This window comes from Daphnia magna, linkage group LG10, assembly GCF_020631705.1.
Source record: "Daphnia magna isolate NIES linkage group LG10, ASM2063170v1.1, whole genome shotgun sequence".
Lineage (NCBI taxonomy): Eukaryota > Metazoa > Arthropoda > Branchiopoda > Diplostraca > Daphniidae > Daphnia > Daphnia magna.
In genome coordinates this window covers 9,194,397-9,219,001 of record NC_059191.1, presented here as the reverse complement: position 1 = coordinate 9,219,001, position 24,605 = coordinate 9,194,397, and the positions used below count along the sequence as shown (strand labels likewise).

The 24,605-nt window shown below is 40.1% G+C and overlaps 5 protein-coding genes across 7 annotated transcripts; 1 reads left to right on the top strand and 4 right to left on the bottom strand.

The window, feature by feature from the left end:
- Positions 1 to 131: 131 nt before the first annotated feature.
- On the top strand, positions 132 to 3,212 carry LOC116932968 (ribonuclease Z, mitochondrial). 2 transcript variants are annotated; one of them, XM_045179970.1, is made up of 8 exons: positions 132 to 242; positions 311 to 554; positions 610 to 796; positions 862 to 1,087; positions 1,174 to 1,565; positions 1,626 to 2,116; positions 2,184 to 2,763; positions 2,818 to 3,212. In XM_045179970.1, exons 2-8 carry the CDS (start codon positions 394 to 396, stop codon positions 3,124 to 3,126), a joined length of 2,346 nt encoding a protein of 781 aa, XP_045035905.1. In that variant the 5' UTR covers positions 132 to 242; positions 311 to 393; the 3' UTR covers positions 3,127 to 3,212. The 2 variants fall into 2 exon arrangements, with proteins under 2 accessions (XP_045035905.1, XP_032796757.2); XM_032940866.2 differs by having other exon boundaries at positions 168 to 554.
- LOC116932975 (glucose dehydrogenase [FAD, quinone]) lies at positions 3,094 to 7,537 on the bottom strand. Its single transcript, XM_032940872.2, has 7 exons — positions 7,226 to 7,537; positions 5,066 to 5,304; positions 4,678 to 4,997; positions 4,137 to 4,610; positions 3,606 to 4,068; positions 3,379 to 3,541; positions 3,094 to 3,307 (listed from the first exon to the last, which is right to left on the bottom strand). The coding sequence occupies exons 1-7, from the start codon at positions 7,325 to 7,327 to the stop codon at positions 3,251 to 3,253; spliced, it is 1,818 nt and encodes a 605-aa protein (XP_032796763.2). The 5' UTR covers positions 7,328 to 7,537; the 3' UTR covers positions 3,094 to 3,250.
- A 5,073-nt stretch (positions 7,538 to 12,610) lies between these two features.
- Positions 12,611 to 15,517, bottom strand: LOC116932977 (glucose dehydrogenase [FAD, quinone]). The gene is made up of 7 exons (XM_045179975.1): positions 15,238 to 15,517; positions 14,896 to 15,163; positions 14,430 to 14,665; positions 14,042 to 14,361; positions 13,598 to 13,975; positions 12,806 to 13,530; positions 12,611 to 12,744 (listed from the first exon to the last, which is right to left on the bottom strand). The coding sequence occupies exons 2-7, from the start codon at positions 14,998 to 15,000 to the stop codon at positions 12,694 to 12,696; spliced, it is 1,815 nt and encodes a 604-aa protein (XP_045035910.1). The 5' UTR covers positions 15,001 to 15,163; positions 15,238 to 15,517; the 3' UTR covers positions 12,611 to 12,693.
- A 1,966-nt stretch (positions 15,518 to 17,483) lies between these two features.
- Positions 17,484 to 21,482, bottom strand: LOC116932976 (glucose dehydrogenase [FAD, quinone]-like). Its single transcript, XM_045179976.1, has 8 exons — positions 21,379 to 21,482; positions 20,745 to 20,973; positions 20,243 to 20,478; positions 19,867 to 20,186; positions 19,429 to 19,806; positions 18,644 to 19,368; positions 18,484 to 18,578; positions 17,484 to 17,919 (listed from the first exon to the last, which is right to left on the bottom strand). Exons 2-7 carry the CDS (start codon positions 20,847 to 20,849, stop codon positions 18,528 to 18,530), a joined length of 1,815 nt encoding a protein of 604 aa, XP_045035911.1. The 5' UTR covers positions 20,850 to 20,973; positions 21,379 to 21,482; the 3' UTR covers positions 17,484 to 17,919; positions 18,484 to 18,527.
- On the bottom strand, positions 21,342 to 24,425 carry LOC116932979 (glucose dehydrogenase [FAD, quinone]). 2 transcript variants are annotated; one of them, XM_045179977.1, is made up of 7 exons: positions 24,041 to 24,425; positions 23,802 to 23,969; positions 23,135 to 23,370; positions 22,763 to 23,082; positions 22,332 to 22,709; positions 21,541 to 22,262; positions 21,342 to 21,482 (listed from the first exon to the last, which is right to left on the bottom strand). In XM_045179977.1, exons 2-7 carry the CDS (start codon positions 23,904 to 23,906, stop codon positions 21,432 to 21,434), a joined length of 1,812 nt encoding a protein of 603 aa, XP_045035912.1. In that variant the 5' UTR covers positions 23,907 to 23,969; positions 24,041 to 24,425; the 3' UTR covers positions 21,342 to 21,431. The 2 variants fall into 2 exon arrangements, with proteins under 2 accessions (XP_045035912.1, XP_032796766.2); XM_032940875.2 differs by having other exon boundaries at positions 23,802 to 24,425.
- Positions 24,426 to 24,605: the final 180 nt, after the last annotated feature.

Genomic DNA, 24,605 nt, shown 5'->3' with positions numbered 1-24,605 from the left:
GTTTTAGAAAACAAAACTTAACAATTCATTTAACACCATTTCTAAACTCAAATAATAATTTCTTTTTAATAATGAATACTAGGTTGAGCATTTTGATTCTTTCTTATTTTTATTACATGCTTTGAATTAAAGTATATTTAACCACCGTTGCCACGGCCATGTTTTGATTCTGCTTGCAGTAGAACAGTACCGATGACTACACGTGTATAAGTTTAGCGAACGAATCAACCCGCAGAATTACTGTAATTGTAGTACCGCTGTTTCTCGGATCATCTAATGAATTTTCGTTTCCCTTTTTTAAATGTGGTAGTCTTCACAGCACGTAGTTTTCATTCCACCCAAAGGTTATCCGGGAAAAAGAGAAACGAGCATCTATTAAATTTGCTCACCACCATGCCGTTAGAGAAGAGTCATGTTGCCCGACTTCAATCAGAAAGACAAGCAAAGAAAGTTACTAAAGTGAAATATCCTCCGGGTACAGTAACATTGCAAGTCCTGGGCTCTGGTGTTCGTGGGGCACCTAAGTCGCTGTACATGTTCACCGACCAGTCTTGGTAATCCCTTGTTTTATAAAACAAATTATTCTGTATCAACTAATTTCTCTTTCAGTTACCTTTTCAATTGTGGGGAAGGTTCTCAGCGCCTAGCACATGAACACAGATTTAAACTTTCAAAAGTAGAACAAATTTTCTTCACCCATACATCTTGGGGAAATGTGGGAGGTCTGCCTGGAATTTCTCTAACAATTCAAGATGTGGGTGTCCCCAATATTACACTCCATGGAGCACCTGGTTTGGTACATTAAAATTATTGTGTAGCACCTGATTTGTGGGATGTATAAACTCTTGTTTTATGTTTCAGGGTGATTTGTTTGTTGCTGCTTCTAGATTCATCATCCTGAAGGATTTACAAGTTAATCACATAGATGCAACTAACCCTGAATCTACCTTTGAGGATGCTGTCATGAAGATGAATTACATCCCCATTATGCCCGATGAGACTGGAAAGTTGCCCCGTTCAGCTACAAATTCTCCCATCGAAGAAGAGGACGTAACGAACTACTACAGCCGTGAAAAGGGAAACCCTGGTGCGGCATTTATTTCACATTTTTTAGTAGCAAATTAATAACCTATTATATCATAAACTTATCGTTTCCGTAATTGTTTTCATAAGAGGATGTTCCTGCAGCCAAACGGACCCGTGTGGAGAAAAATGGTGACATGAATCCCTCTAGCAAAGCCGCGCTAGCTTACATATGCCGCCTACATCCCAAGCAAGGTATGCTAATGGCGGAAAAATGTGTAGAATTTGGGGTTCCACCCGGACCACTGTACGGGCAGCTGAAAGCTGGCCAAGATATCACCCTTCCCAATGGCAAAACCGTTCTAGCCTCTGACGTACGTAGCCCGGATGATCCTGGCCCAGTATTCGTAGTTGTCGAATGTCCGGACGAGTCCTACCTGGATAATTTTGTATCTGAGCCACAACTCAGGAAGTTGCAAAGACGTAATGGAGCGACTGAATTGGATTGCCCCAAGGTGGTGGTCCATTTCACTCCTATCGAGGTAATACTTGTAGCAACTTCACCTTGGTATTTAATACATAGTTTGAGATCGTATTTTTAGTTGACTAGGCATCCGAAATATCAAGAATGGATGGGTGGTTTTGACGCAGATGCGTGTCACATGATGCTTGGGTTTACCAAAGATGGTGAAGAAAGGCGAGGATTTGGTAGTTTGGCCGTCCATCGTATCCAACATCAATTGCATCTCCTCGATTCGGAAATTTTCCCTCATCTGCCTTTTGATTTGCGAGTGGATGGAGAGCCTGAACATTCGGAAGCATCGGAATTAGACTGCCAAACTTTGACAACGTATTATCTGAGACCTTTGAAGAAGCTTGACCTATCTCTTGTTCCTATTCTGAAGCCTCAAGAGTACGTCGATGAAAGTCTTTCTCAGGAGGGTTTCAAGCTCAGCTTGGATGCTTTGAAATTGACACTGGCAGATGCAGTCCCCATCAGCAATAAGACTTACCCCAAATTGGTCTTTCTTGGAACGGGATCGTGCATTCCAAACAAAACCAGAAACACTAGTGCTATTCTAGTCGAATTGGAGTACGTACTCTTTATCAAAATATTTAAAATCGTGAAGAATAAATTAAAAGCAATTTTATTGTTTCAGGAAAGATCGTTTCATATTGATGGATTGCGGTGAAGGAACCTATGGACAAATTGTTCGTTTCTTTGGACACGAACGAGCAGCTCAAGTTTTATCCAACCTTGTTGGTGTTTACATTTCTCATCTTCATGCTGACCACCATATCGGTCTGATTGGTTTGCTCCAAGGACGACAGCATTCCATCGAACGGACGAAATCTGATGCCGGACCTTTGATGCTCATTGCCCCGCATCAGATCAACTTTTGGCTGAAGACGTATCATTATAGCTTCGAACGCATACGACAGTATTACACGCTCGTTGCATGCGCTAACCTTTTTGAAGGCAAAACACCCGACCCTGCGCTCATCACCGGCCTTAATCTCAAATCAATCGTCACTACACACGTCCGACACTGCCCCAATGCATTTGGCGTCTCGCTGACAACCGCCGATGGTTTCAAATTGACGTACTCTGGTGACACGATGCCCTGCCTCAGTTTGATTGATATAGGACGTGATTCGGATCTTCTGATTCACGAAAGTACCATGGAAGATGGAATGGAAGTGGAGGCTCAAAAGAAGACGCATTGCACAACATCTCAGGTGATATTATCTCGTTGTGTTACACGTTGTCCGTACTCATCGATATGTTTCTAGGCAATTGAGGTGGGCCGTTCAATGGGGGCCAAATTTACTTTGCTGACTCATTTCAGTCAGCGGTATTCCAAGATTCCAATCTTCAACGAGAAATCTTTCGCGTCCAACACGATAGGTGTGGCTTTCGACAACATGCAAATTAGTCCCGATCGTTTGCATCATTTGCCCTACTTCATCCCGTCGCTGAAATTGATGTTTGCCGATCATTGCGAAGAGATGGATAACAAAACAAACAAACGCAAATTGCGGCAGGAACGAGAAGAAAAACATAAACAATTGCAGCGATCCGCCCAACATTTAGGTAACTAATCAGTAACTGGTACACACACACAACAGAACAGAACAGCATCATAACGATCAGTTGAATAAAAAAAAATAAAAAAAGTTCGATTATGGCTTATAGTGTCGAGTAACTATGTTCAGGAACTTCTGGTCATTGAGCAAGCCAGGTATGTTTGATAAGATCCGATGCCTTTTCTCCGATCATTATCTGTGATTGAAACATTTTGCAAAATGAATTGACGATGATTCAATATGATTTCAATAAGGGTTGATTATTACCGCTGCTGCATTTGTGTTGCCGCTGGGCACGAACGGCATAATAGACGAGTCGGCTACACGCAAATTTTTAATACCTCGTACTCTGAGTAAAGGATCGACAACTGCCAACGGATCAGAATCTGGTCCCATTTGACAAGTCCCCGCCGTATGAGCCAACGTCACGCTGCATTTGAATTCAAACTGATTAACTTTAAATGAATATAGTACACGTTCAATGGTAACAATACCTATAACTGCGAACCCAGCATTCCCAATATGCGTCCGTGCCCATGCGATAGCCTTCGCAACCAGGGAATGGCATAGCATAAAATTTGCTATTCATCTTCCTAAAGGCGGATGTCTGACTGAGCTGCAGAGCAAGTTTAATGCCTTCGATGGTCACTTTCACGTCGTAGGGATCGTCATAGTAGTTTGGATTGATGATGGGTTTATCGAAAGGATCAGCCGAATTGAGACGGATGTAACCTCGAGATTTGGGACGCAACGTGACGGGCATAATACTCCAACAATCCCTTTCCATGATGGGCGAATAGTATTTCTCCCAAACGGCGTCCGAGACTCCGTGCGAATAGCGTACGGAACGTCCTCTGTCGGCCGTCACGCAGGAACCGATAAAGTGAAACTGGACATCAGGCCAATCGTCTGTTGGATCCGCGTATTTCGTATTGAGCCACGCAAGTCCTTCGACACCTAAAGTTTCGTGTTAATCATCAATTAGTTATGATCTCGTGTTAATTATCATTTATGACGATGTATACCTCCCAACATGGAAAGGGGTGTTCCTCCCCAGGCGGTGTAGTTGAGGATCGTAGGTATGTTCCTCACTCGTTCCTCTTTCAACGAATACGGTTGGTCAATGAGGAAAATGATTTCACCCAAGGCGACGTGATCGTGCAAATTTTGACCAACAGGCAAATTGGCCAGGATCGGATAGATTCCTTTCTCCTGCAAGTGATCAGCCGGACCGATTCCGCTCAACATCAAAAGGTGCGGACTGGCCGTATCGCCCGCCGAGAGGATCACTTCCTTGCGCGCGTGAATCTGGTAAATCCTTCCTCTTTTAATGAATTGCACACCGTAAGCGTGTTTGGTCACGGGATTAATCAGGATCTTCATGACGTGCGAATTCATGGAAATGTGAAGATTCTTCCGTTTGCGGATGGGCCTTATAAACGCTTTCGACGTGGAACATCGATGACCTTTACGTATAGTCCCCTGGGCGAACATGAAACCTTTCAAAAGAGAAATTTCTTTTGCTGATCCCATTTTAATGCAAATTTAGGCGAAATGAAATTCTACCTGTTTGATATTTGCCATTTCCATCTCGATTTTTGTACCCCATTTCAAGTCCACCTTGAATAAATGCATCTCCTAAAGGTGAATGATATTGAGACTCGCTGACCGTCAGGTAGCCACCAGTGCCGTGATATTTTGTTTTGGCCAGGGTAGGATTTTGATTGTCTTCTGATTTGATGAAATAGGGCAAGACCTCATCGTAAGACCAGCCTACGTTGCCCAGACTTGCCCAATGGTCGTAATCTCGTCTGTTTCCGCGTACGTACAGCATGTAATTGAGCGACGACGTGCCACCCATCATTTTCCCTCTTGGCCAAAGGCATCTGTGAATATTCAAATCAAAAATTTGAAGTTGTATTTAAAAAAATAAACTAAATTAAAGCTAACAAACCTCTTGTTTTCCAAACCGAGACAAGCTTGGCCGTCCATCGTTTCCGTTTGATATTGCCAATCTCGTTCGGTAAGTTGAAGATCGGCAGCCATGGCTGGAACTTGCCCTAGAAATGACTCATCCCCGCCGGCTTCCAGGAGCAAAACGTTCCATTCGGCAATTTCGGTCAGACGATTTGCAACTACGGCACCGGCTGATCCAGCGCCGATGATAATGAAGTCATATTCAGTCCATAGTCCCTACATAAATAAACGAAAGGGGGTTTAAAAGGAATGAAATCTTAATCAACCATCTTCATCGTTCTAATGTACTCCGGAGTAGGCCATCTGCTATTGTTTAACGTCATTCATTCAGGAATTTTTGGCGTACGTGCTTTCCCCTTTGTGAAACTTTTGGTTTTAAATTGCGCGTCGTTGTTTCTGTTTTCCATTGACGCCGACTGTTTAACGTCACGATGTCTATGGGTCGTAAACATTACAGCAAAGGTATTGAGGCCAGTTGGGGAAGCTATTGTGGTTACAAAAATTTCTACGGTGTAGGGAATTCCCCGTCAGCGGTAGAGAACTGAAATGAACGTCAACCGCTCACAATTTGTGTTTCCTATGCAACTAATTGCACACATTTTTATTGATTTTTTCCAATGAGAATGAACAAAATGATTGAGAGTTTTAACGGGATTTCTCTTCCGCCAACTTTCCTTCTCCACTTGACAATAGACATCCATCTCCCATATTCTTGGTATCAAATGCAAATCAGCTACGAGTTATGACACCAAAAAAGTGTCAATAATATAAAAAAAAAATAAAATCAAAAAGGAAGAGGCGCGAAAGAAGAACCGTAATATTCAACAGTAAAAACGCGCAAAATGAAATTTGTTGGTGGCACAAAATGCCAAACGAATTCAAATAGAATCAGCTTACGTCCGATTTGTTGAGAGAGTTTAGCGCCTTACAATGCGCTTATTCAAACTTTAGAAAAATAATGCGGGCTTTCCAACTCTGGGCACGTTAAGTTAACAAGTTCTGCTTTGATTAAAAGAAACTATTTCTCATACATTGTAGATGCAAATACTTGAATGAATTTGAATTTAATAGAGGTTTGATTGATTGATTTGATCATTCCCCGTCGGCATTCTTGCCAATAAAAAACTGTTCGGCAACCTATTTTCCTAGAAACATCGAAAGGAATTCCATTTTGAGCATTAAAACATTCACGGCAGAATTTCGAGTTGGGCGTCAATTTCAAAAGTCGACACAACGAGGAAACGATGAGCGACTGTGCTCGGGGGGAATCGGCCAAGGAAATGTTTTTGGCAGGTAGGAAAATTGTGAATAGTTAAAATCCAATTTCGACTTTGTTTCAACCGGTTGTTGGTAATGATACATCTAGCTCGTTGTTACGTCATTCTTCAGGGGGTGATGAGAAAGAAATGCAAAAATGGATTTGCCACCAATTTTCGGATTTCGCTCTCTCAAAACTTTCTCGTATTTTTTTCCCCTCTTCGTTAGTGATCGATAAGGACATGCTAACTCTAAAAGGAAGATGAAGATGAGAGTGTAAAAAAAAAATAAATAAATAAATAAATAAAAGGTTTCACTTAAATTTCTTATTCTAAAAGATTAAGGATTTAAAAGAGCTAAAAGGACAGAGGGATTCAACAAGGATTTGAGATACATTTCATTAATTATTGAATAATGAAAGGGAAATGGACGAGCTTTTAAACGTGTGGTAAGCATCACGTGTTTTGATAACAAAAACAAATTTTGGTTAGTTGATTTGCAGTAACTCGATTCGATCTCAGATAAACTAACGGCAACGACATCACTCCATTCCAATGTTATTATTTCATGTATTCAAATTTTAGTACATCAATGTCGTCTAATGTAACAAGGTTAATTCAAATTTTATTCGGCTTTAAAATTACACTGATTTTCAAGGAATGTATGCCGCAAATTTTTTTGATTGGACGACTAATTTAGTTTTTCTTCTTCTTTAATTCAACTTTACCTTTATAAATTCTAGTCTAGCACAACTTGCATTTTTCAAGTTAAAATGCAAATGTTTTTGTACGATAACAAGAGAACAACTTGCCCTATCAAAGTCATTTATTTGTGATGCCTAGTGTTCTAATCAAAAGGGGAAATAATGTCATAGACTTACCCGAGAGTCACGCACTACCCCTTCCGGATTGTTCGCGCTGTCACGAAGAAAGAAATACTTGCCCAGCAGGGTAGTCATCGTCATAGTAAATTCCAACAACATCCTCTCGTCGGTTAATTGAAAACGAAAACTCTTTTAAAATTCCACCCCGACTTCTGCCGTGCGAACGTGAAAACACGCAAATAATTACGATGACTGCCAACCTGTCTGGTCCCGCACAATTACAAGACGCCTATCAAAGAGTAGTGAGAAAGACGGACCGTCCCGTGCAGTGGATAGAAACGCACTGTTTGCTCCCGCAACGAGGAGTGGGCCGTATATTTTCACGTAAAGCTTACCACGTTTAAGAAATACTGAACGAGGCAAAAAAGAAAGAAAGAGTCGTCAGATTATGACACACGCGATACGATCAACAAAGAGCGTAGAGTGTTTGGATCTTTCAAACTAAAAAGATATCAAAGATTAACATAAATTTCATCCTTTCTTTTTGCAATCTGCGCTATTCAAATAAGCCACTGAATTAGAGGTTTTCTCTCGTTTCTTTTTTCTTCTGCACTTTTCGAAAAGATTATGGGAATAAAAAAGACTAACCTCCGCTCTTTAACGTAACCGGTTACTTGACGGACGTACTACTTTTTAACTTAAACCAAAAAGATGTTTTTCCGCAGGTTGGAAACCGAAACAACTTGTTGATTGATACATGGCAAAAGAAAAAAATGAATATAGAAAAGAGCTGGTGCATATTTACGGCGATCCATCAGCGCATTTCCTTCGAGTTTTCCTCGCGTAAACTCACCCACAACAAATGAAAAACAGCCCATCTGCTACAACTTTAAGTCGAAACCAGTTATTAATTACATATATCGTTGCAAACACATGTGTTGCTTCAACGATTCCCGCTGAAATCAATTAAAAACTAACCTACATTTTCCGGTTTAGTTTTTTTTTTTTATCGATGCAATTTCCCCTTGAATACAATCCGAACATCGAGTAAATCCGCAATCATGTAGAAATCAGTTAAACTTTCATCAATATTTTTATTTTCTCGTTAAATTACTTGCCCAAAAATGAAATGCAGCTAAAAGAGGACAATGGCTGATTGCATCGTTCTTTCGGTTCCGCCTCATTAAAAGAAAATTGTTGTTCGCCTTTAGGTTTTCCGCGTTGATGTTCAAAAATATTTACGTTGCCCATCTTTTGCATACGTTATTTTAAGGTCAAACGGAAGAACGTCGTAAATGTTTGGTGATAAATGGTCTTGGCCAGTAACCCGCTGATGAGGCCGTCTAGCGGGAATCGGCTCATTTGCATACGTTCGGTCAACTTGCGTGGCCCATGCGCAACATAACGGGCAGCGTTCAAAAATAAACGAGAAAATGACGACCTCGAAGAAAAAGTTCGTTCAGTCGCACACCTAGATCTTATCGTATGCGTCTATAACAAAGCGTGCACCATCCTATTTGAAGAAGCGAATAAAGAAGAGAATAGACTCATTTTATGATGTGCGGATGAATATTTGATTTGACGCGGTGAACGTTTCATCCACTGGAAAGATCTGAAAAGTCAATAAACCCATCAATTTCTGGCGGGGATAAAATGTTACGTAATTTTCCTCCCATCCAAGCGAAATTTTTGAGGAAAAAAAAAGGAAATTTCAAATGTGTTATTTACTAAATGCAAGTTGAGGACAGGCCAATTCATCGCGATGACTCGACTTGTCATTCACGCAAACAGGTGGCGTATGGCATCGAATTTAGACCCGTCCGCTGTATCAAGGATTATTCATCAGAATTCCGATTTGCACAACCACCCAAAACGAATTTCCATAACGGAGAAAAGCTTTCACATAGTACGACTGACGTCTTGCTAAATTCTAAAAGTATGCCGAAGGTCTACGTGACCTACGCCTTGCCAAATGGCGTCTTATTAGGCAAGTGAAATTTCAGTCCCGGGCTTCTTTTTTTTTTCCTTTTCGAGGTTACATATGGCTACTATGATTTTCTACACACAAACAAGGTTTGTCGCATAAGTCATAAGAGCGGTATGTAAACTTTCGTTTTGTTAAACCGTCATTATGTTCAATAACAGTTCGTCCCACTGCCCGTGTGTGTGTGTCTTCTAATGCCTATGGCGATTATTAGATTGACCTAAACAGGAAGAATTTAAGAGAAAGTTAAACACCCGTCTAAAAAAAATATTTTTTTTTTTTAGTTCGAGCTTTTATACGGAAGTGGGGGGGGGGGGAGAAAATGTTTTAACCGTTTTTTTTTCTTTTTAAATGTAGGGTGATGATGTGACTTTCTAATCTCGACAGGGATTCCATCACGCAAGTGTTTCATGGTGACATCTGACAATTAGGTAAAATGGATTGTTTCAACGAACTTCAATATTAAAACAACATCGCGATAAATCAACGGCTCTACTCGCTGCGAAATGCGCCGTTCATTTTGAGCACTGCGCAGAGATTGATTAAGTCTTAAATGCCGAATAGATGGAGACGGATTGTTTGTTTTTAAAACGCGTGACTTGTTTGGCACTCGCAACGAATACAAACATCCTTAAAAAGAAAAGACAGGAAAACATGCAGCAGATGCGACTGGCAACGATTATTTAAAAATTATGTGAGAAGTGAAAGTCGAATGGATTTTCCCCATGACATTGTGTTTCTTTGTTTTTCTAATGTTTTTCGTCGTTACGCGAAGTGCTTGTAATCAAAAACTACAGACACCTTTTTTTTTTATTTTTGTTTTTAAAAGAAAATAAAAGATTTCTTAAAGTAAGAAGCAAAAGTTTTCTGCACCAAAACTAAAATGGAAATCCAGAAAAATGGGAACGCAATTCCGACATCAAATGCAAATGGTTTGCCAACACGCCAAATGCATGCATCTCAAACCAAGTAAAAAAAAAAAAGTCGAATTTCTGAATGCAATGCTAACTATTCAGTGGATGGCGCCGGACATTATTCCAGTTTTGGTTTTCATGTGCTTATAAATAAGCAACAAAAACTTGTCCCCCTATCCTACGATGCTGCAAATAGGTTTATGCTAGCCAATGGCGGTCCATTACGTAGCGAATAAAGCAGAAAGAATTGCACGGAGAAAGTCTTGGGGAGTGGGAATGCGTAGCCGGAAAGAAGAGTAAAACTCTGAAACGAAGAACGGGTTATTGCAATACATCAGGCGTGCGATACTTTCTAATCTAGGCAATTAGTCGGCTGCTGGATTAGACCTGTATACGAATACCGTTCGTCGGATGATCGAAGCTCACGTACAAGATGTAAAACAAGTGAATTTGCAACAACGGGAGCAATCGCAATTTCTCCGCATAGCTAAATAGAGAAATGGAAATTCAAAAACAAAAGAAATGCGGCATTTCTAAAGGCGTGGGGTCAATCACGGGGCGCAATAGTTGCACGATTCTCTTCCTTTGTTTTTCAAATTGTTCTCACAAGAGCTTTCTCAAGTGAAACACACTTTTGTTCCATATTTGTATTCCGTCTCCTGATATTGAATTCTTTCGCTGTGCAGTGGATTGTCGCCCTTAAAAAGATCGACGCCAATCAGATTACTCGGGTCTATACATATACGTAACAATGTTAAACAGAAAAAGAAAGAACCGAGGTGCCAATGGACACATAGAGGTAACCAAAATTCACAATCAAAAAGCAAAACATGATCTCACTTCAACCAGTTGGTTACGCGTGCACTCGGAAAGATAAATTTCTTTCTCAAAAACTGCAAAATACAGTATCTCCGAGAAGTCTGCACGATGTCGACAATCTTTTCAGTGTGAACCTACACTTCGATTGTATTTCTTTGTTTATCAGATGGCATTGGATAACGGTTCACTACTCATAGAAAGAATGTGAGATGTGGACTTTCGTTCATACATGGCATTATGACGTGAAGAAACGAAAAGCTACATTAAAATCCCGCAATAGAAAAGCTGCCATTCAAGTTTCAAAATGAAAATACGAAAAATGGCCCCACACGTTCGGCTGCAAAGCAACACAATCGTTAACTTCGCTTCTAGCTGATCAGAATTATCTTCAAAAGGCTAGAGACCCTCGACTTATTCAGCAGAGTCACTATCTATTACCATGCATAGTAAATAAATACTTGACTTACCAACGAAATGGCGTCGGTCGTCTTTCCATTTGATTCGACCGTCCAAGAAACTTGAAGTTTTTCAGACGTTTATCGACGTCCACTAGCGTAGCTTTGCCAACCTTACAAGTGCCAATAAAAGAAAAAAAGACGCGTGAAATGTCGAAATGCAAAGATTATCATGATAGACTCACCAATTTGAAAGTCAAGACTGTTGTAGTACGTCGTTCACACTCTAATTTCCCTCGCATCTGCTTTGCCTCATCCGAATGGAGTTTAACGAGTGTATGACTCGTCAAAACTGTCTACCTTAACAAAAACAGCAGTATAAATTATCGTACGAGTCAGAGACATTTAAAGAATTGAGAAAGCAAAAGGAAAATAGACTTTGGCAGCTGACTGCAACGTTGCCTATTATCCGATGACGTGTCTGAATCTGGTCATTCAAGCGGGAGGACAGGAGGAGTACTCCTCCCAGTCCCAGATTCAAGATTCAAATTCAACATAGACTAAGTCGATTCGACTTTCACGATGTTTAAAATAGCCTCTCGGTTTTTGTTGCTCAAATGACGTATCACATATACACATATTTTTTAAAACTATTAATTATGTCAGTATGTCACTTCTACTTCATAATAAAGGATGAGGTTCTGACGTGTAAGGGAGAAGATTTTGCAGTAACTTTCCAGAAGAGTACATTGCCGATGATTGAATAAGAAGAATGAAACAGTTGGATTGAATAAAGGCCTGTACAATGGGATCAAATACAATATTCGAGATTAAACGCCAGAACGATGTAAACTGATGTGTGGCACGACATTTCACGCACAAGTTAATGGTTGACTACTTATCTATGCTTTGTAACTGCGAGTCCCAACAAGATAACGTTTCATCACATTACACACAAGTCCAGGGCGTTCACCTGTGAGAGAAGTTTCCAAACAATTTTGAGGATTTGAATCAAGGTCAAAATAACCAGAAACTGCTGTAGAGTATATCGTTTTACTTATTATTATGTCCTCAGATCTTCGTGGTCAAATTAATCAAGCTGGAATGGACGAGACGGTGAAAAAAACTGTCAAACTGGTTAATCCTGTTTGATCATAGGCCATACCCATCTCATTTCTATAGAAGGCCCTGAAAGATGAATAATTGTTCTCAAATATCTAAAAACTGGTTTAAAAGCAGAGCACTTCAGGTTACACTGGCATAAAAATCATAACATAACGGAAAGACATCACCTCAGGCTCATCGTACGCAATAATGAAAGTCTCGTTGCTAACGAGAAAGATTACCATGTGTATTGGAGCGATTCAAGAACTCAGTTTGTAATAAATTAATAATAATCGACGATTGTTTTCCCTACAACCAGGTTTTTTTTATGAGGTCTGCTGCCTTTTCTCCTACCATAATCTATTAGAAGAAACCAATCGTTAGACATTTTTTACTAACTGGAGTGAAAGAAACAAATTACTGTTGCAGCGTTGGTATTTCCACTGGGCACGGAAGGCATAATAGATGTATCTGCAACACGGAGGTTTTTGATGCCTCTAAAGTTCAATTCCGGATCCACAACGGCTGTTGGATCACTGTCTGGACCCATTTTACAAGTGCCAACTGTGTGAGCCAAGGTAAAACTGGAACTTTTGATCCAGCACTCCCAATACTCATCCGTCCACAATTGTTTATCTTTGCAACCAGGATACGGCTTATCGTAGAACTTGGTACCCACTTTCTGGAAAGCGTCTGTTTTGCTGAGAGCTAAAGAAAACTTGACAGCTTCAATTGTCACTAGAATATCATCTGGATGGCTAAAGTAATTTGGATTGATGAGAGGTTTGTCGTAAGGATCGTTTGATTTGAGAAGAATATTCCCTCGACTTTTTGGCCTTAAAAAGTATGGGAATATAGTCCAACTGTCTTTGTTGACGATTGGCTTGTAATATTCGTTCCACACTTCATCAGTGATTCCATGGGCGTAGCGAATAGCAGCACCATCATCAGAAATATCACTTCCAGATCCAAAATGCAGCTGCATGTCGGGCCAATCATCAGTAGCGTCAGCGTACTTTGAATTGACGAATGCTATTCCTTCCACACCACCCAAAAGTGACATGGCTGTTCCTCCAAACAAAGTATAATTCAGAAGAACTGGAAGTGACATGACTCTCGATGCTGACACGATGGAATATGGTTCATCTACGTAAAAAATGTTTCATGATAATTTCCAGGTGAAAGCTTTAAAAAGGCGAGAACGATACGATACCAAGTAAGAAAACCATTCCAATGAGGCCAATATGATCGTGTAAGTTTTCACCAACATACGGCTGGTCCAAAATGGGCGTAATGCCTTTCTCTATCAGATGAGCTGCTGGACCCACCCCACTCAACATCAGAATTTGTGGAGATGCAACACTTCCGGCAGATAATACAACTTCTTTAGTGGCCGTGACAGCATAAACTTTCCCGTGTTTCTCAAACATGACTCCAGTTGCCTCTTTTGTGTCGGGATTGATTAGAATTTTTTTAACATGCGAATACATTGATACGTGAAGATTCTTTCGGTTACGAACTGGACGCAAAAAAGCTTTTGACGTGGAACAACGACTTCCACGACGTACCGTTCCCTGGGAAAACATGAAACCTGAATTTCAAGAATCCTTCATTATTTAAAGTTTTAATTTTTTAAATTATTTCATTCCGTTTTCACCTGTTTGAAATTCACCGTTATAGTCGCGATTTTCGTATCCCATTTCAACTCCACCCTGGATAAATGCAGCACCTAAAGGTGAACGAAAGCCAACCTCTCCCACCGTCAAGTATCCACCTTTACCGTGGTATTTTGTTCCAGCAAGGAACGGATTTTGATTATCTTCAGATTTCAAGAAATATGGAAGGACATCATCGTATCCCCATCCAGTATTTCCGTCGTCTCTCCATTTATTGTAATCGCGTTTGTTTCCTCGAACGTACAGCATGTAATTGATGGACGAACTTCCTCCCAGCATTTTACCACGCGGCCAGAGACACCTTAATAAAACCCATAAAAAAGAAGCGTGAGTTCCAGACGAATGAGTTTTACTTTTATATGAAAATACTGTTGATTAGCGTTTCCGAAGCAACCATTCGCCTGAGGTGTTGTTTTGTATTGCCAATCTCTCGACGTCAATTGTATACCAGCTGCAAAAAGTGGGATTTGTCCAGACATACTTTCGTCGCCACCCGCTTCCAGCAGCAAAATGTTCCAATCGGCAGTTTCCGACAACCGATTGGCGATCACAGCTCCGGCTGATCCCGCACCGATGATAATAAAATCATATTCCGTTCGAATATCCTACAATCCGAGTAGAGTAAAATTGAATCACTATTCAGTCTACTATTTGATGAGCTGCTGTTCAGGGTAAGCAAATTAACTTGATCGCAGCTCGTAACCGGTTCTTTGCATAATCGTACAAAAAAACCTGTTTCACCAGATCAATTTCCATTACCCGCTAAGATCAACACAGAACGAGCAGCAACGTTAACTTAATGCGGAATTTTACCAAGTGCAAAAAAATTGCTTACCGTTGCATCTTGGACGTATCCTTCAGGATCACCTGGAGTATCACCGAGTAAAAACCAAGTAAGTGCCGAAGTTAAGGCTATGATCAGCTCCCTGAATTGCAGCATGGTTTGTATCTGACTACTGTCAATGATCGCCTAACTACTGTCTGGAAAACAAGAGCAGAGTTAAGGTGAGCAATTGGGAGGAGCCTTGTCGATACGATTTTCAGACGATCCTTCCAGTTAGTTTCTGCCCCAGGGATTATCACCAGGAAAAGGGTAAACAAACCTGCTTTTGTAGCACAATTTTTTGGAATTGTTATTCAACATAACCTGAATATTTGATGGCAAGGTTAGTCTTACGGATGGAAGAAACGTAACTCTAATTCAAGGATTAATTTATTCAATGGGTAGAACTGCCGGCTACGTTACGATGAAGCGCCTAAGGAACCCCAAGTTGTCTAAAAAATTACACGCAAAATCAACATTAGCCCATTCTGTTCAGATATGTTTTTAGAGCAATAACTTGTTTGTTTTTTTTTGTTTTTTTTTAAGTTCACTATCCAAAACCGTCGAAGTGCTGTTGAACTCTTTTAATAAAATGCGCTAAATCAAAGATTTTAAAAATCAGTTCCGACGCTTCTCCAACCATAATATGTTTTGAAATATAATTGTAAGGGTTTTTGGAACTTTTCAAATTAATGTACAAATACCGTTGGTGCATTGATGTTGCCACTTGACAAAAATGGCATAATAGATGTATCTGCAACATAGAGGTTTTTGATACCCCTAAATTTCAATTACGGAGTAGCAACTGTCTGGTCCCATTTCACAAGGGCCAACTCAGTGAGCCAAAGAAAAAGTTTCTCTCTTGATCCGGCCAATAAGCATCCGCCCACAATGGTTTTGATCTCCACATCCGGGATAAGGATTATCATGCAATTTGTATCCCATTTTCTGAAAAGCTTCCGTTTTTTTAGAGCTGAGGTTAACTTGATGGATTTTACCATCACTTCTATATACTACGGATGTGAAAAGCTATTTGGATCTACGAAGGTTTGTTGAAAGGATCCCTGGAAAAATGTTTCCTCTTGACTTTGGTCGCACACATTCCGGAAATATATACTCCATCCGTCTCTGTTCAGAATTGGTTTGTAATACGCATGCTACACTTCGTCGGTGAAACCGTGCGAATAACAATTTGTGGCTCCCTTATCAGATGTTTCATTGCCAGGTCCAAAATGTAATTGTCAGGTATGGTTAGTCGTTAGTCAACATCAAAATCTGTGGAGAGGCTATTGCTCCAGCCGAAAGGATAATTCTTTAGTCGCTTGAACAACGTAAATTTAACTACTCTTTTCAAATCTATTTTTCGTGCCAGTCGTGTTCTGCAAAGCCATCTTGCTCAGACATTTCGACCTATGCTGACCAGAAAAGGTCCGCTATCCACCAAAGAGGCTACGAACAGCAGAGAAAGCTCTCTCCGCTGCTGAAGATGTTGAAGCCGCTTCGGCTGAAGACGCAGTGCAAGAAATTTTTGGTTGATGCTGAGATTGGAGATGAAATTCCCTTCGACGCTGAGGCTGTGTGGGAGTTCCATTGGCTACTGAGGTTGTCGACGAAGTTCCCTTCGCTGCAGAGGTTGTTGAAGCCACTCCGGCTTAAGAGGGAGTTCATTTACTTCCCATTATAGCATTGGCTATTGAGTAACCATTCCCTTAGAAGTCGTTTCTGGAACTGAAAAGAAGAGGCGGAATTGAAAGAAGAAGTCTTTTGCTTTGACTGTTCCATATGCCACAGATGCACCACCTGTCGAAGTTGAATGAAAAACAGTTGATGAAGAATCTTCTCTCGCTAAACTGACCAAGAAGCAAAAACTGAACATCATTACCAACACGAAGCGTTCGGCTGCTCTGCACCAAACTCTGGGCTCTCATGTTCATAATCACATCCCTCCACGCCATCATGGAGCCATTGAAGATCCGGCTGCGAAGGAATTGGCAGCTAATGTTTTTCCTGCGTCAGATGCTGCACTTGCTTAAAGGTCGACACGATTTGATCTTCAAACTTTTCTGCAATCCACCAACATCCACATAGAACTGGTCAAATCTGAAAATTGGATTCGCCTATAAATTTATGAGACTTACTGCAAAGTTTTTTATTTTCATACATTTTTCGTCGTGAACAGTTGAACGCATGTAAGAAGTAGGTATCGATAGTCTTCGAAAGAGATGCTTATCTGTTGCCAACTCTTACGTGCTTGCACTTGCTCGCGAAGAACTACGGTGATCACAGAACTATCTTCATCATATATTTTAATATTTACCCGTTTTAGTTTGCACCATCCCGAAGAACATCTGTACGAAATGGCCGAAATTCATCTTTTTCTTTTTCACGCCTCTTTATTTCACTCGGTCAACTATTTTAAACTATTCTGTCAGTTTAATTACGCAAAACGTTTAGAATTGGATCTAGTTATTTTGACTTCATTTTGGTCTGTTTTTTTTAACAGACCTACAGCTAAATAATAGTTTTGTTTCGGTATTGGCATAAATAGCCACGCACAGTAATGGCCAGTTCCATTAAGAAGCATACGTTGCCGCACAAAATTCGACATTCTGGGTGGTGTAATTAGTTGTTGGAAAATTCGACATTCTGGGTGGTGTAATTAGTTGTTGGATGAGAGTAGGAACAGAAGTCATCAAATTACGAATCTCATGAGCCTAGATGTTATCGAAACATCTATTAACGCAACCACAGCCAGCAGCATTGCAACCAACTATGAAAGAAATGGTTCTTTTAACATGAATTTTTAGAAACGAGCTTGACGAAAATCACCATACAAAACATTCAAGCACTATCAATCATGATGCTTAGCAAAAATCATCTTGCTAATTAAATTTCATAAATGAAGCTAAATGGAGTGCAAGTTGATCCGCGTGTCTCCCTAAGCCCTAACTCCCAAGTCCCAAGATGTCTGGATTGTCTGCGCTCAAGAACAAGGGGGCAGGTGACAGTGGTGCGAAATCTCAACATGGACGGTTGCTGCAAAAGATGAAAATAGTTAAAATCTTAAAACTTGAAATCACATTTACGTATCTAATTAAAAACATTTCAAAATATATACAAATTTTTTTTGAGTTTTAATTTAGTATCATTCACTCAGGAACAAAAAAAAATTACATGTAAATAAAATTAACACGTGGAACGGTGGAAGTGGATAGTGGAACCATGGTGGATGAAAATTACCAAGTTACTTTTGGAATTCAGAAGCTTAATAGACAACGAAATATAGAGACGTGCCGGCGTTTTCTTCATTTGCAATTTGCTATCGAAGAATACGTCTGCAGGACAAAGTCAGCAAAAGACAGTGGAAAAATGGATGAAACGAGAGTTCAAAGACCTCAGTACCTGCAGTAACAGTGGATGACTACGTTTACGACAATGTCTACTCGATATTCATTTAAACGTAAAGATCTGATGAACAAAATGTCCAAAATAATGAAGAAACTCTCACTACAATACACATTACTAGGCTGCTCACTGTAAACTACCTGACAATGTAATATTGTTTCTTTTTGTTACGAATGTTACCCTTAGTTGTATTACCTTCAATATTTGATTTCACAAAAAATTTCGGTATTTTAACATAACTATAACCAGGTTTGCTTAATCAGGTCTGATGCTTTTTCTCCAACCATTATCTGAAAAAGCAACCAAACATTAGAGATATTTTATCGTTAAAAACCAATAAACATCTCATATTTACCGTTGGGGCATTCGTGTTTCCACTCGGCACTGATGGCATGATCGAAGTATCAGCTATACGTAAGTTTTTAATACCTCGAAGTCTCAACTGAGGATCAACAACTGCTGTTGGATCATTGTCTGGACCCATTTTGCAAGTGCCAACAGTGTGAGCCAATGTAAAACTGGATCTCTTTATCCAGCATCCCCAGTAATCATCTGTCCACAACTGGAATCCTTCACATCCTGGGAAAGGTTTATCGTACAACCTGGAACCCATTTTCTTTAAAGCTTCTGTTTTACTCAGAGCTATACTGATCTTGACTGCTTCAATTGTGATTTTTAAATCATAAGGATCTTTAAAGTAATTTGGATTGATGAGAGGTTTGTCATAGGGATCCTTGGAATTGAGTCGAATATTTCCACGAGATCTTGGTCTCAGAAACAAAGGAAAAATGGTCCAACTATCTTTGTTAAGAATTGGTTTGTAGTACTGTTCCCATACACCATCCGTAAAGCCATGGGCGAAACGGACGGCAGTTCCATCATCGGATATTTCACTGCCGGAACCGAAATGTAATTGAATGTCTGGCCAGTCATCTACCTGATTAGCATATTGGGATTTGACCCATGCGAGTCCTTCCACACCTCCCAACAGTGACATAGTAGTTCCTCCAAAAAGAGTATAATTCAGGATGACAGGCAGATTCATGACTCTTGAGGCTGATATTACAGAGTATGGCTTATCTATGACGAATCAAATCAACAAAAGGTAAGGATAAAATTATTTAGAAATATACAATTTACCAATTAAGAAAACCATTCCGATGAGTCCGACATGATCATGCAAGTTTTCACCAACGTATTGCAGGTCCAAAATGGGCGTAATGCCTTTCTCTATTAGATGAGCTGCTGGACCGACTCCGCTCAACATCAAGATTTGTGGAGATGCAATACTTCCGGCAGATAATACAACTTCTTTGCTAGCTTTAACGATATACTTTCTTCCTTGCTTTTCAAATTCTACGCCCGTTGCTATCTTTGTAATCGGGTCAATAATGATTTTCTGAACGTGTGAATTTTTAGATATGTGAAGATTTCTCCTATGACGAACTGGACGCAAAAATGCTTTTGAAGTCGAACAACGTCTTCCACGACGTACCGTTCCCTGTGGAATCATAAAACCTGTGAATCATCGTTTGGTAAATATTTTCAAGTTCAAATATTTTGCAGAATCCATTTTACCTGTCTGGAATTCGCCATTGCAGTCGCGATTTTCGTATCCCATTTCAACTCCGCCCTGGATAAACGCAGCACTTAATGGTGAACGATAGGCAGCCTCTCCGACCGTCAAGTATCCGCCTTTGCCGTGATATTTTGTTCCGGCAAGATTTGGATTTTGATTATCTTCAGATTTCAGGAAATATGGAAGAACATCATCGTATCCCCATCCAGTATTTCCATCGTCTCTCCATTTGTTGTAATCGCGTTTGTTCCCTCGTACGTACAGCATGTAATTGATGGACGAACTTCCTCCCAGCATTTTACCTCGAGGCCAATTGCACCTTATTTAGTAAATGAATTAATTAACTTCATTGAACTTGTAAAAAGGGGAAATTACTTTTGATTAACATATCCTTGACAGGCGTTGGCCTGAGGCTCCGTTTTGTATTGCCAATCGACATCCGTCAATTGCAGGCTGGCGGCAAAAAGTGGAATTTGCCCAGTGATACTCTCATCTTCTCCTGCCTCTAGCAGTAAAACGTTCCATCCGTCAATTTCAGTTAGCCGGTTAGCTATTACTGCACCTGCTGATCCAGCTCCGATGATAATAAAGTCATATTCGCTCCGAATGGTCTGCAATAAAATAGTTACATTGAAATATTATCCTCTTTTAGGAAGAAGCTTTTCCAACTTTCTAATTCATTGTAGCACTTTTAACAATTGATGTGTGTAACAGCTAAATTGCTTTACTACAAAGACGATTTCTCTTGCAGTGTCATGTTATCTGAACAACCCTTATCAAATAGAAAATAACAGAACTTGCATTTCAATAACCTAATCCTAGGATTTAATTAAATGAAGTTACATCCTTCGTCAAGAATAAAAGGAAAGGCGCTTACCGATGTGTCGCGGACGTATCCTTCGGGATTGCTGCGATTGTCACTGAACAGGAACCCCGAGATTAACGATATCAGGGCCAAACCGAATTCTCTTCCCAGAAACATTGTATCGGCCCGACTGCTCTCAACGGAAGCTTCTTTCCTTTTGCCGGTATTTCGGAGAAAATCAAAGATTTCCCGTAAAAATACAATGGCTCAACCGCCCATGCTCTTGGCTCTAGATGAAAGCCTAAGGGGCAAACGTTAAGTGTAAACCATATACGACAGTTTTAAAAGCACATATACTACAATCTTTTAAAAACATTCCTACAGTAGTTGCAAGTTGAAGGTCACCTTATCCTGAAAAGGTAAATCATCTGAAATACGGCCAAAAGTAAACAAAATACACAAACCCAAGCGACAGGCAAAGAAAAGGTTTTTCCTTATACCGGCAAAGTTAAAAGAACTCGCAAAGCATAAATAATGACAGTCCCGTTACTTTACCATCACCGTGCCAAGAATGCTCACCTTTCAACGGTATTGCGATACAGCCTTGCAAAACGTTTTTTAAAAAATTATTCGCACGTAATAATACAAGTTAACCCACACGACCGTAAATTATTAATAGCGACGACTTAATTTATTAATTCAATACCTCAAATTAACCAACAACAAAAAAATGCTGTTGCATTGGTTAAATAAAATTCTTTATAACCAAGTGTTTTTGATCAAATCGGACGCTTTTTCTCCAACCATAATCTGTCGTAAAAGAAAATGTCTAAGGGTTTTTGCAATTATTAAGATAAAATGAAATTACCGTCGGTGCATTGGTGTTGCCACTTGGCAACGATGGCATAATCGATGTATCGGCAACACGGAGGTTTTCGATGCCTCTAAATTTCAATTCCGGAGTAACAACAGCTGTTGGGTCACTGTCTGGTCCCATTTTGCAAGTGCCAACCGAATGACCCAAAGTAAAAGATGCACTCTTGATCCAGCATTCCCAATACGCATCCGTCCACAATGGTTGATTTTCGCATCCGGGGAAAGGTTTATCGTACAACCTAGATCCCAGTTTTTGTAAAGCATCCGTTTTGCTCAGAGCCAAAGCAATCTTGACGGATTCGACAGTGATTTTTAAATCATCTGGGTCGCTAAAGTAATTTGGATTGATGAGAGGTTTGTCGTAAGGATCTTTGGAGTTGAGCAAAATGGTTCCTCTGGACTTTGGTCGCAGAAATAAGGGCAAAATGGTCCAGCTATCTCTGTTGAGGATTGGTTTGTAATATTCGTTCCACACTTCATCGGTGTAACCATGGATGCGCCGATTCGTGGCACCATCGTCGGATATATCACTGCCGGGACCAAAATGCAATTGTACATCAGGCCAATCATCATCGTCATCAGCGTATTTCGATTTGACAAATGCGAGACCTTCCACACCGCTTATCATAGAAAGAGGTGTCCCTCTAAACAAAGCATAATTCAATAGTGTTGGAAGATTCATAAGTCTGGTCGTTAGAAGAGAAAACGGTTTATCTATCGAAAAAAGATGCAACATTTATTCATAAAATTATTTATGAATAAGACAATTTAAGGGTTGCTTACCAATCAGGAAAACTATTCCGATGAGTCCGACATGGTCGTTTAAGTTTTCGCCAACATAGGGCTGATCTAAAATGGGCGTAATGCCTTTCTCTGTCAGGTGAGCTGCTGGACCCACTCCGCTCAGCATCAAAATCTGTGGAGATGCTATTGCTCCAGCCGAAAGAACAACTTCTTTAGTCGCTTGGACAACGTAAATTTGTCCATGTTTTTCAAATCGAACTCCAGTTGCGACTTTTGTGTCTGGATCGATTAAAATCTTTGAAACACGTGAGTGCATTGAGACATGAAGATTTTTCCGATTGCGCGCCGGACGCAAAAATGCCTTGGACGTGGAACATCGACTTCCGCGGCGGACTGTTCCCTGAGCAAAACCAAAACCTATTGCGAATTTTATTTAGAAAATCTGTCTTTGAAATTGCCTGTTGACTTACCTGTTTGGAATTCCCCATTATAATCACGGTGTTCGTATCCCATTTCAACTCCACCCTGGATGAATGCGGTTCCTAATGGCGTACGAAACCCAGACTCTCCTACTGTCAGTAAACCACCTTTGCTATGGTATTTGGTTCCGGCAAGAAATGGATTTTGGTTGTCTTCCGATTTCAGGAAATATGGCAACACATCGTCATAGCCCCATCCGATATTTCCATCGTTTTTCCATTTATCATAATCCCGTTTGTTTCCACGAACGTATAACATTGAGTTGATAGAAGAACTGCCACCCAGCATTTTACCTCGAGGCCAATTGCACCTGCATTTTGGAACACATTAGCTGATTAACTACACAAAAATGATCATGTTACCGCTTATCCTTATAACTCTGACAGGCATTGTCTTGCGGTTGCGTCTCGTACTGCCAGTCTACGTTCGTCAACTGCAAAGCAAATGCGTTTGCTGGAATTTGGCCGACTATACTTTCGTCGCCACCTGCTTCCAAGAGTAAAATGTTCCAATCCGCATTTTCCGACAACCGATTGGCGATAACAGCTCCGGCTGATCCCGCACCAATGATGATGAAGTCATACTCAGTTCGAATATTCTAGAATTCAAATGAACAGTTACTACCTTGTACAGATAAGATGGATATTTCAAAACGAAAAGAATAGTTAAATGAAAAATGGTTTCACAAAAATCGAAAAACTAGTTTTTCTCGATTTGCACATCATTCTGGAAGTTAAAAAAAATAAAACTTTCGGTAATAACCGGCTTAACAAATAGCTCGCCAGTGGCATGACAAACGTCCACAACAAATTATTCGCAATTTTCCCAAAAAAGCAAAATTCACCACAAAACTTCCATTTATGCCCAGCTTAAGTTTTACCGCTTTCAACAACCCACATTTCTGGTATAACTGTAACCACTTCATACAAATTTTGACAAATCTGACGCATTTCTTTAAGTTCAGCTCAATAGAAATGAAAACATCCAAAAATAAACATAATAATAATAAAATTAATTGAAATTTCTTACCGAGGCATCCTGTACGTACCCTTCAGGATCATTGGGAGTATCACTGAATAGAAGCCAAGACAAAACCGATGCTAGAGCCAATCCGATTTGTTTAGCATTGTACATAATTCGGAGACAACCTGAGCCAACGACAGATTCTTTACGTTTGTTTCGTCCGATTTGTTCAGTCTGGTAAAAGATCGGGCAACCCAAAACATCACGAACCGAAGGGCGTTGAATACAACAGGAGGTAAAGTGACCTTAAGAACCTGTTTTCATTTAGTTATAGATTAACATTTCACATGATGGCTTCTCTTCGTTTGTCTTCATTCGTTGAAATTTTTCTTCGGGTAAATGAACGCGCAGCACTAGAACCCTCACGAACCGTAGGAGAGTTGACTGTAAAACAGCATGGCAAAGGGACATCAACAATACTCGAAAACCTGTTCTCAGTGTGGCATGTAAATTTTCGCGTTTTTTCTTTCATTAAATAAAATACCTTCTAGTGTTTGCAATACCTGTTTTCAGGACTTCAACAAGCCACTAGCTTATTAACGGCTTATCAGAAAGAAAATGTCTTATCTCTATGGGAAATATTGCTCGTTACATAGTACCGTTATTTGTACGATATCCTTTACCTGGAATTATAAGTCCCTATCAAATCTAGAATAGCGGAAAAATTAAATTAACAGAAAATGGTTAGACTGGATTTTGTTAACTTAAATTACCGTTTAGTTGTGTCGTACCAGTACGCCTTACTCTGGTAGTTTCAGATAGTTGTTAAAGCGTTAAAAGGATAAAGGACTTGAGGATATTTGGCCAATG